This window comes from Myodes glareolus, chromosome 1, assembly GCF_982192425.1.
Source record: "Myodes glareolus chromosome 1, mMyoGla1.1, whole genome shotgun sequence".
In the NCBI taxonomy this organism is placed as follows: domain Eukaryota; kingdom Metazoa; phylum Chordata; class Mammalia; order Rodentia; family Cricetidae; genus Myodes; species Myodes glareolus.
The window spans coordinates 126,294,273-126,306,571 of record NC_142026.1 but is presented as its reverse complement, the minus strand read 5'-3'; the positions used below and the strand labels follow the sequence as shown (position 1 = coordinate 126,306,571).

The 12,299-nt window shown below is 37.5% G+C and overlaps 1 protein-coding gene across 1 annotated transcript in view; it reads left to right on the top strand.

Annotated features, from left to right (window-relative positions):
* Lats1 (large tumor suppressor kinase 1) overlaps window positions 1-12,299 on the top strand; it is a 27,827-nt gene extending 15,528 nt beyond the window's left edge. The window contains exons 4-7 of the mRNA XM_048424993.2: window positions 1,703-2,285; window positions 6,566-6,748; window positions 6,950-7,056; window positions 8,609-12,299. Of these exons, the coding sequence (XP_048280950.1) occupies window positions 1,703-2,285; window positions 6,566-6,748; window positions 6,950-7,056; window positions 8,609-9,118 (1,383 nt within the window). The 3' untranslated portion in view covers window positions 9,119-12,299. The remainder of the gene's footprint in view (window positions 1-1,702; window positions 2,286-6,565; window positions 6,749-6,949; window positions 7,057-8,608) is intronic.

Here is a 12,299-nt window from a genome sequence, read left to right as displayed (position 1 = left end):
TCTCACTTGAGTTCAGTACGATATTTTCTTTCTTTGGTACCGAGAGTTCCAGACATAGTTTCTCTGTGCCCTGACTGTCCTGGAACTCACTCTGTAGACCAGACTGGCCTCGAACTCACAGAGATCTGCCTGTCTCTGTCTCCCGAGTGCTGGGATTAAAGTCATGTGCCACCACTGCCCAGTCAATATTTTCTTACTATAAATAATTATGTTAAATGAGAAATACCACAAATTCTTTTATTCACATTGTTCTTAGATTTCTTACTAAAGTCTATGTATTTTCTTAGTTTATTTTTCCTTTTTCCTCTTCACTTTCACTAATAGCTGACTTAAACTTTCATGGTGTTGGAAGCTTTGCTGACTTCTGTAGCCTCCATTACTGTGTAGGCAAGTAAGATTTTAAGAGAAAGAGTTCTGTACTAAGTCTGGCATGCTACCACTCTGAAAAGACTTTGCATGCAAATGCACATTCTAACAGAAGCATGAGGTTGCTGTATTGAGATTAGTCTTGCATTTCTAAAATTAGCCTCTACTTTTTCAAGCGTGGTCCTTTTTTGTTCTTTTTTGTTTGTTTGTTTTGTTTTGTTTTGTTTTTTGTTTTTTGACAGGGTTTCTCTGTGTAGCCTTGGAGCCTATACTGGAACTCACTCTGTAGACCTGGCTGGCCTCAAACTCACAGAGATCTGCCTGCCTCTGCTCCTGAGTGCTGGGATTAGAGGTGTGCACCACCACTGCCCAGCTAAGTCTTGTCCTTTTAAACTTTAATAAATTCTTTATTAGCCAAAGAAACTCCTTGCCTTCTAAGTCCAGGTATTCTGTCACTGCTTAGAAGCTGAGCTTTGCATTTATCTTTTTTTATAATGCTTTTAATCATCATAATTTTAGAAATTATTTCAGAATATTTAAAAGATACCAAGCAGGTTGCACTTTGTTAGAGGTGGACTAGGAGTCTCATCCTTACACTGACGTTCTCAGAAAGAAAAAGAAAGAGTACCGTGACTTTTATTTCTTTAAAAAGTTTTTAGTTACATTTTGATTTATATGTATCTCTCTGTATGTATATCTGTGTATGTGTTCATGCACATGTGCATACAAGCCTCTGAGAACATGTAGAGGTCAGAGGACAACATGAGGGAGTTGGTTCTGTCTACCATGTGGGTCCTAGGGATCAAACTGGGAGAGTCAGACTTGGCCACAGGTGCCTTTGCCTGCTGAGCCATTTGTTGTTTCTTTCTTTTTGTTTATAAGAATGATTGAACCTGGAGTGAAGAAATTTTTCTCTGTGAAATATAAAGTCATGGGGAAAATATTTAAGGCCTAGACATCTAGAAAAACGATTTAGTGAAGGCAGTCTAGTCCTATAATGTGGGAATATGCACGGAGAGAGTTGAGAATGCATGCTAACGAACTTGTTTTGTTGTCTTTTGGGAAACTACTCTGTGAGTGCTTCAGAGAGGACTAGAAACCTGCTGGTGGCCTCTTCTACTTGCTCTCCACAGCTGAATTTGCATATAGACTCACCTTGTATATTGCTTACTAGCTTTCAAGCTAATTTTGCTCTGAAATACATTCTAGAATTCTAACATGCTTTATTAAAAATCATTATGCATTTAACTTTCAAAAATATGCCTGAATTTTTTCTTAAGCTATTTTCTTGCTATCCAATACAATTCTTTATTTAACCTCTAGTTTATTTACCTAGGTTGGATTATCTCAAGATGCCCAGGATCAAATGAGAAAGATGCTTTGCCAGAAAGAGTCTAACTATATTCGTCTTAAAAGGGCTAAAATGGACAAGTCTATGTTTGTGAAGATAAAGACACTAGGAATAGGAGCCTTTGGTGAAGTCTGTCTAGCAAGGAAAGTTGACACGAAGGCTCTGTATGCCACAAAAACGCTGCGAAAGAAAGATGTTCTGCTCCGAAACCAAGTTGCTCATGTTAAAGCCGAGAGGGATATTCTAGCCGAAGCCGACAATGAATGGGTAGTTCGCTTGTATTACTCATTCCAGGATAAGGACAACTTGTACTTTGTGATGGACTACATTCCTGGGGGTGATATGATGAGCCTATTAATTAGAATGGGCATCTTTCCAGAAAATCTGGCAAGATTCTACATAGCAGAACTTACCTGTGCAGTTGAAAGCGTTCATAAAATGGGTTTTATTCATAGAGATATTAAACCTGATAACATTTTGATTGACCGAGATGGCCATATTAAATTGACTGACTTTGGTTTGTGCACTGGCTTCAGATGGACTCATGATTCCAAATACTACCAGAGTGGTAAGTGAGCTTGTAAACTCCATTTTAATTCACCGTAATTTACTTATGTAGTACAACTTAGGATGACTTCAACAATGGGTGAGACTGGTAGGCATAAGTTTCTAACTCTCTTGTAAAATTTAGGTGAATCCCTTACACATAGATCTATAAAGTTTAAGAGTGTATAAAGTTTATTGAAATATTATTAAAGTGTAGGTAACTACTACAAAATTTTGTGACTTTTAAAATGTGTCAGTTTTTAAAATAATTTTGAATAAAGCCTGTAGATAACCAGTAGTTGTTAGATACCCTTAATTGTTATTTTCCCTTCTTTCCTTCAGAGACATCCATTATTTAGAACTTTATAATCCGTTCTTCACTTTTCTCAGTTTTGCTGCTGCTGTTGTTTCTCAGGCCCCCACCTGCTAGGCAGGTGGTCTGTCACTGAGCTGTAGTCGCACCACTTTGTATTTTATTCTGAAACAAGCTCTCTCACTAGGTTGCCCAGACTTCAGGTGAACTTAAACTCGGTAGTTCAGGAAAGCCTTTCCCTTAGGATCCTCTAACCTCAGCTTCTTATTTAACTAGGATTACAAGCCTGTGCTACTAGACCTGGACACCATATTTTATAGCATTATGTATTATATTTGTCAATAGTGTATTACTTCATTTTTCCTGTTCTTGAAACTATTTAAATATGTTAAATTTAAATATTTAAATATTTAATGTTAAACATTTCAATATGTATTTTTGTGTTTCTTTTTTCTTTCATTTACATCTTTTCTTTTTGAGATTTCTCCATGTTACTGCATATATTTGTTTTCACTGCTATTTACATGTATGACTGTCATACAACTTATTTGACCCTAAATATATGCACATGATTCTATTTAATCATATGACACTGTGAGGCAGAATGAAGACGTGAGACTTAGGTGAAGTAGCTTGTCCAAGGTCAGACAGAAATTGAGTGTAAGGGCTAGGCTTTGAACCCAGGTTTGTCTGATTATAGGGCCCATGTTATTTCTACCACACTGCATCACCAAGAATCCTCCAAGCGCTAATGGAAATGTAAGTTGATCTAATGTTTGTTGAATACTTACTATATTCTAGGTGCTTTACATATATTCTAATTTAGTGCTTATAGCATTTCTAAGGTAAGTGTTAGCCTTCTGGGCATCTGTGAACACAGCAGATGGACTTCTTTTTTATTTAATTTTGAGGCAGGGCTTCACTATGTAGCACAGGCCAGTCTTTTGGTTTTTTGAGACAGGGTTTCTCTGTGTAATTGCTCTATCTGGAACTTGCTTTGTAGACCAGGCTGGCCTTGAATCCACAGAGATCTGCCTGGGACACAGGCCAGTCTTGAACTCACTGTTTAGCCTAGGATGAATCCAAACTCACAATCCTGCCTCAGCTACCCAAGATCAGGGATTCTAGACATGTTCTCCCTTACCCAACTCACTGAGTGGCTAGAATTAAGTATCTCCCACACTTTACTTTATTACCTCTGATTCTCCTGAAAAGTATAATTCCTAGACTCTGTTTCAAACTCTTGATTGAAAAATGTTCCCTGGAAAATGGAAACTATTTTCATGAAATTTCCCAGGTGATTATTACAAGTAGGTTAATTTTAGTACTGTAATTAGTTTTAAATATCTTATATGTGTTAATGATTTCATGTCTCTCTAGAAATGATCTCTCCCTGTTTCCACATGGATTTCAAATAGCTGTTGAAACTTAACAAAAAGCTGCCACAGCTGTCTGCTCAATTCCATCCTTCTCAGTTCTAGAACATTAGCGCTGGCACCTGCCCAGGAGGCTGAGTCCCGCTGTAGCTCTATTCTACCATCCTCAGCCAAGCTTCCTATAGTTATCTAGTTCGCCTGTCTCTTCCTGTTCTGCTACTGCAGCCCCCACATGCTGTGCTGTAGGATCTGCTTTAATTATATATCAGCCTCTTTTTGCTCTCTTGCTTCAGACTCTTCCATATCTTTTCACTATAAATCTGTGTGTTGCCCTTGCATGTCTCCCTTATTTTTTTTTTAACTTTTTAATATATTTTTTAAATTTATTATGTATACAATATTCTCTCTGCGTGTATGCCTGCAGGCCAGAAGAGGGCACCAGACCTCATTACAGATGGTTTTGAGCCACCGTGTGGTTGCTGGGAATTGAACTCAGGACCTTTGGAAGAGCAGGCAATGCTCTTAACCGCTGAGCCATCTCTCCAGCCCACATGTCTCCCTTATTGACTGTTCTGGTCTACCTTCTATTGCTATTTCTTTATGAAAAGTCTTGTTCTGAATTTCATGGGGTTGAGTTCTTGCCTTTTACATTTTAGCAAATGTTAGGTTCTCGTTTGGTCTTCCTTGCCATCCAACGTAGTGTAATTAATTGTCAGGTCACATTTGTGTCATCTCCTGTATTGTCTTTATAGAATAATCAGTGTGTCTTCTTTTCTGTGTTCTCTAGACTGGTCTGGAAAATCTGGGCTCAATTAATCATCCTGCCTCTGCCTTCTCTGAGGCTGGAACTGCAGATCCGTGCCATACTTTTGTGTATGTGTGTACTGCTGGGGACCAGCACCCAGAGCCTCTTCCATGCCAGCCACAAAGTACACCTTCAGCCACAAAGTACACAAAGCCATCATCACCATTTTCTTTCATGTGTTTGTGGGCAAATGTGTGTACAGTTCATGTGGTTACATGTAGGGGCAGGGGTCACTGTCAGGTATCTTCCTTGATTATTATCTTTTTATTTTGACATTTATATTTATGTTTTATATGTCTATGAGCACAGTGTGTACATGCCATGATGTTTAATGATCAGAGGACAACTGAGTTCGGGTTATCAGGCTTTGTGGCAGGCTCCTTTACCAGTTGAAACATCTCAGTGGCCACTTTTTTTTTTTTTACCCTATTTTTGAGACAAGATTTCTTATTGTATATGAAGCTCATGGATTTGGGTAGGCTGCCTGGTTAATAGTTCCAAAGACTGACCTGTCTCTACCTTCCCAGGAGTAGGGTCACAGCACCTAGTTTTTACAGGGGTGTTAGGGATCCAAAGTCAGGTCTTTAAGCTTGTTCAGCTGTCACTTTACCAGCTGAGTCCCCTGCCTCTAATTTTTTTTAATTATTGGTTTTAAAAAAAAAACCCACAACAACAAAAACCAAAAGTAGCTCTTTATTTTGTGTATGTGCAAGTGGAAGTCAAAGGTCTGCTGGAGTTGCTTCTCTCCTTCACCAAGTTCCAGGGATTAAACTCAGGTCATGAGGACTGGCTGTCCTACGGGGTCCTCTTCTAGTTCTGAGACAAGTTCTCTCTACAGAGCTCTGTTTTCCTGGAACTCGCTATGTCCATCAGGCAGGCTGATCTTGAACTCACAGAGGCCTCCCAAGTGCTGGGATTAAAGTCATGCTACATAGCAAGTTTGAAGCCAGTCTAGGTTATAATGAGACACTGTCTAAAAATAAAAGGAAAAAAAAAGAAGAAGAAGAAGAAGAAAAAAGAAGAAATAGGGCCAGGGACAAGAGTGCCTACTATTCTTCCAGAGGACCCGAGTTCAGTTTCCAGAACCTATGTGGGCAAGTTAGATTACAGCTGCCCATATCTCCAGTTCCAAGCAGACCTAACACTGCTGGCTTCTAAGGGCACTGTACTTAATCATGTGCACATGCACACATGTATACACATAATTAATAAATCCTAAAAAAAATAATTAAAAGGGGCCAGCAAAGCTATGGTGGGATTACAGGCATGTTCCAGCAAGCCAAATTATTGCAGTTCTGTCCATGGATCCCAGGGCTAGGCAAGCACCCCTAACAGCTGAGATCACCCTCAGCCCTGTCATCACTGTATTATGTTTGTGGTGCTTCTGTCCTGCCAGAGTATGAGCTGTCTACGTGAAGAATCGTTCTTATTTATTGTCTTTTGTTGAATGAATTGAATGAATGAAATTGATCAGATGTGTTTAAAAAATACCCTCAGAAAAATAACAGAATAGTTTGAGTGAGATACTTTATCCTACCTACTCATGACTTACATTGCTGTCACTTAACATTGAGGTAAAATATTGAGTCTTCCATTTTTCTTAGTTCAAGTCTTTCCCTGTTTATATACCTGCAAACGGGCCCTCATCGGCAATAGTAATGCTGCCAGTGACTTAGCATCTTTTGTGCATTAATTTATCACAGAAAAAGTATTATTAGCTCTTAATCATGATATCAGACATTAAACAGACTTGCGGTTGACTTTTGTCCTTGTTACTTTCATTTAATCTTTTCCTTCTTATTTTATAGGGGATCATCCACGGCAAGATAGCATGGATTTCAGTAATGAATGGGGAGATCCTTCCAACTGTCGGTGTGGAGACAGACTGAAGCCACTAGAACGGAGAGCTGCACGCCAGCACCAGCGATGTCTAGCACATTCTTTGGTTGGGACTCCCAATTATATTGCACCTGAAGTACTACTACGAACAGGCAAAGCATTTATTTGTCTCATAAATAATTTCAGTAGTCTTTGAGATCAGCCAAACTTATGCTAGAATATACCTTATTTCTTTTCAGGTTTAAGATAGAAGTGTTGATTTTACAGTATAAATTGTTGACTTAATGCTGTTTGTATTCTGAGCATTTTTAAGAGTGTTCTTGTGAATAACTATGTAATTTTGGTACTTTTAGGATATACACAGTTATGTGATTGGTGGAGTGTTGGTGTTATTCTTTTTGAAATGTTGGTGGGACAACCTCCTTTCTTGGCACAAACACCATTAGAAACACAAATGAAGGTAAGCTATAGGACCTACACAAAAAATTATTAGCCCTTTATAGATCTTTATATATGCTGAAGTACTTAAAAGAGTACCTTTATATGTCTTGTCCAAAAGACTTGAGGCAGAAATATTTCACATTCTTTCAGATTTTGTTTTGTTCTGAGACAGTTTCAGTGTGTTGCCCTAAGTTGGCTTAGAATTCACCATGTAGGTAGACCAACTGGCTTCAGAGATCTGCCTCTGCCTCCAGATTTTTAAATGTTTGTATATACACACTGAGATTTCATAGGAATAGATCGCAGGTTTAAGCATGAAATTCATTTATGTCATACAGCCTGAAGGTAATTTTATGTAATAGTTTAGTGTACCTTTATTTCTTTATGGTTCTGTGTTTTTTTTTGGAGTGGTAGGATCCAAGCCCAGGACCTCTGATACGCTAGACTGGTGCTCTACCACTAGGCTGTGTCTCCAGGTCTTTGTGAATTCATTTTGAGTACAATCAACACAGATCAGGTGGCGAACTTTCTACTTATAATATCATATCAACATTAAGAGTTTTTGTGTTTTTTTTTAATAATTTGTTTAACTTTTATTTTATGTGCATTGGTATAAAGGTGTCAGATTTCCTGGAACTGGAGTTACAGACAGTTATGAGCTGCCATGTAGGTGCTGGGAATTGAGCCTGGGTTCTCTGGACAGTGTTCCTAACTACTGAGCCATCTCTCAAGTCCCCAAACTTTTATGTTTTAAAGTATTTCAGATTTTGAATTTTTTTGGATTAGGAATGTTCAACCTATTTAAGCTTAGCATGGTAGCCACCTTTAACCTTTAACCTCAGCACTTGGGAGGTAGAGGTGGATCTCTGTGAGTTCCAGGCCAGCTTGGTTTAGTGCTTTAGTTACAGTTTCTGGGGGCTGACATACAGCTTTATCTTCATGGCAGAGTGCAGGTAGACATGGTGATGGAGAGGAGCAGAGAGTTCTATATCTTGATCAGAAAGCAGCAGGAAGAGACTGAGACACACTGAGCCTGCCCCCAATGACACACTTCCTTCAACAGTGCCACACCTACTCCATCAAGGCCGTGCTTCCCAATGCCAGTCTCTATGAATCTATGGGGCTGTTTTCACTCAAAGTACCACACATAGCAAATTCCAGAACAGCCAAGGTTAATTAGAGAGACCTTTTCTCAAAAATAAAATAAAACAGCTAGATGGTGGCACACTTCTTTAATCACAGTACTCAGGAGGTAGAATCAGGCAGATCTCTTGAGTTCTAGTCCAGCCTGGCCTACAGAGTGAGTTCTAGGGCTGCACACTAAAATCCTGCCTTGAAAAACCAAAACAAAAATCAAACAAAACAAAGTAAGGAACCTTACTGTGAGTCTTCTCAACAGCTGAAGATAGAAAATATATTGTCTAGCAGTGATGTATTATTAAAGGTAAAATACCATGCAAATTACTTAGAAAAAAAACAAGTAGTCCAGTAAGATATTTGATATAAAACTTGAGGTAATTGTTGATTTTCATCTCTTCCCTTCTTAATTTTTAAAAACTCTTCTCTTAAAGGTTATCAACTGGCAAACTTCTCTTCACATTCCCCCTCAAGCTAAGCTGAGTCCTGAAGCCTCTGACCTCATCATCAAACTCTGCCGAGGCCCAGAAGATCGCCTAGGCAAGAATGGTGCTGATGAAATAAAGGCTCATCCATTTTTTAAGACAATTGATTTCTCTAGTGATCTGAGACAGCAGTCTGCTTCATACATCCCCAAAATCACGCACCCAACAGATACGTCCAATTTTGACCCTGTTGATCCTGACAAGTTGTGGAGTGATGATAATGAGGAAGAAAATATCAACGACACTCTGAATGGCTGGTATAAAAACGGGAAGCACCCTGAACATGCTTTCTATGAGTTTACCTTTCGGAGGTTTTTTGATGACAATGGCTACCCATATAATTATCCAAAGCCTATTGAGTATGAATACATTAATTCACAAGGCTCAGAGCAACAGTCTGATGACGATGACCAGGACACAGGTTCCGATGTAAAAAACCGTGATCTAGTGTATGTTTAATAGACTAGGAGATACTTGTAAGAGTGCAGAAAGACCTGAAATGCAGCGTTTTTAGGTCTTGAGGAGATTATGCAAATATGACAGAGTTTGTGTGCTCTGTGTACAATATTTTATTTTCCTAAATTATGGGAAATTGTTTTAAAATGTTAATTTATTCCACCCTTTTAATCCAGTAATTTAGAATAAATTGTTATAAGGAAAGTAAATTATGAACTGAGTATTATAGTCAGTTCTTGGTACTTAAAGTACTTAAAATATAGTGCTCTGTCTAAAAAGAGAAGCCTGGTATCTATTTGTATATATGCTAAATAATTTTAAAATTCAAGAGTTTTTGAAAGACAGTTTTATCTTGCTTTAACCAAATATGAAACATATCCATATTTCCCCTGTAACTGTGGTTTTAGTTCACAATAAACTAAAGAAATTAAGGCATCATTTCAGAAGGTGTACTTAGGCTAATGCTATTCTGGAAGTCATATCCTGGAATCACAAATAGAGCAGAAAAACGTGAGTTCACTAGAAATAATGCCGTTTACCGCTTCCCTCCACGGAAGTCTTAACCTAGCCTCTCAATACTGGCTTTAAAAAAAGAAGTCAGAGCACTACTAGTTTTGTTTCCATATTGATATTAATGCTGCTTCCAGTTTTAAAAGGGAACAAAGTTGCCATAAATCAAATTTTCACATACTTAAAACTAAGGTCTGTAATATTTTTATCTTAAGATTAGAGGAAAAATTTCCATCTCCTAAGCAAAGAAATTATTTTCAGTTTGTAAAACTTTGATTAGAATTTATTTGTATGTACTCACTAAGAAATAAGAAAGTACTTTTCCAGGAGCTGGGGCTGTAACTTAGTGGTAGAGCACTTGCCTAACATACACAGAGCCCTGGGTTCAGTCCCCAGCACCGCTGCCCCCAAAGGTAACTTTACAGTACAGTGATCAATCTTGATTGTGTTGTCATTGCTGTAGATTTCCTCTTTCAGAACAGTGCTACAAGACAAGTCACTGGCACAGGAAAATGGTTCTGTTTGGCACTATTATACCTAAGAGTAGATTAATTTGTTAAAAATAATTATTAATCAACTCCTAATTGGGATGACCATTCCTAATTAGAAGATACATAGTGGTTTAAAAATTGAAGACCGCCTAACTTATTTAAGATTAATGTGCCTATTTATATAATGTTTAGGTTCTAAGGAAGAATTGTGGCTCTATAACAAAATGCGTAGTAACATTTTTTAGGAAGAAAAATCAGGCTGCATTCTGACCTTAGTAAAGTTTGTATATTATTTTCTTCCTAGGGTTTACTGACATGAATGACTTTATCAGATTTAATGTTTGCGGATAGGAAAGATATTTACCTATCTAGCTTTCATATAAAAGATAATTTGTTTGAAACCATATGTATAAAAAACTTAAAAGCAAAGATATTGGTTGAATTGGAGAAAGAGAAAAAATTATTAGCTTATTAGCTTACACTTTCGTGTTCAGTTTAGAACCTGTTGCAGTATAAGAATGGGTCTTTGGGGTCACTGATTCTTTTGAGATGAAGGCTGTGTTAACTCTGGCCCTAGTGAAAAAAGTGCATATCAGCACATACACAGAAAGCACATGTTGCATGCACATCCAGGGATCCCTGGATATGATAGAAACTTCACAGACAGGTTAGAGACCTACATCCTGTAAGTAACTGAAAACTCTCAATTTATTGCACAGTTCTCAGATGAGCACGTTCTGTAAAAATGATGATAATCTGTCATTGGGAAGGTTTCTAGAGTATGATGTGATGATCCTGTGGATGCTGGCATGACACTGACATGTTCTAAACACTATTGTGAAGGCACTGAAATGTCAGGTGTTTCTGAAGGATTGCTAAGGAGAACTGTAAGAGAATGTGCTATCACGAAACACCATGGGACGTTTGAAAATTGTAAAGTCCTACACAAAACATACTAATTCAAGAATTTTTGACTTGGTTCCCACATTTATAAGACAGCCCTCTTGTTCTTTGGGCTTTCTCACTCAGATTTACATTTTCATGTAGTGGTTTTACTCCTGGATTATGGTGCAATACAGTAGAAAACCAATTTTGTCATATTTACACTGCAGGAAAACAAAGGTGCTGTCTCTCCCCTCCCACATCCACGTTTCCTCTGAATGTAAACGCTACAAATTATATGTCCTTCTAAACTTCCCTGATGATCTAGTGTTTGTCAGGGGCAGTATATAAGCATTGGTATCTGTGATTTTAGTATTCTATTCACAATTTTAGTATTTTGGATACTTAGATTGGATTACTCCCTGACGACATCCAGTTCTTCCAGCATAGAAGCTGATGCTTTCTGAGCAAATAAAGAGAACAACATAAAACCTGGACGCTCTCAACTGAGGCAGGGTGAAGACACTGTTCTCCATGTTGTCCCTTAAAACTGGCTGTCTTATGTACTTGCCCCTTTAATACGTTATCAATAGTATTTATAAAATGCTCTCTATAATTGTGTAATTGTACATACTGTTGTGTATTGTTCAGTCCTGAGGCAGGCCCTGTTGCTGTTTCTGTCCTACCTTCCTATTTGTAATAGAAACTATAGAATGTATGACTAAGAAGTCACTTTGAGATTGACTTTTTTAAAAAGTTATTTCCTTCTGCTGTTGAGAAGTGCAAAACTGTGAGTGGAAATATTTTATTCTGATTTAATAATATGTTAGAACTTAGAAACCCAGTGGGAGGAGTTCTTAGATATGCTGCTGCTGTTACCCAAGGTACTTTAGAACTTTTTCTTTAATAAACAAAAAATCCCTTTGATATTTAAAGTCAAACAGTTTGTGTTTTTTAATCTAAAATAAAACATAATTTGGGTCAACATATTGGTATATTTGTAAAGTGCCTTAGTATATTCCTTTGTGGAGGGCACTTCCCAGTTTACTTTTATATTGTATTATGTATATAAGTATTTTGTATTAAAATGGAATCAATGGCAACACTACCATTTTATAAAATAATGCTTTGCTAGAAAAAGAATTACAGCTTTGCAATATAACAACTGTTTTGCATATTTCTGAATGTAATAGAACAAATAATCAGTCAGTTTTAATGGATCTATTTGTATTTTCCCAATCATTTCCTCTAGTGTAACATTTGCTGGGATAATAAAAAAAAGCAAAATTCAAATCTTTCAA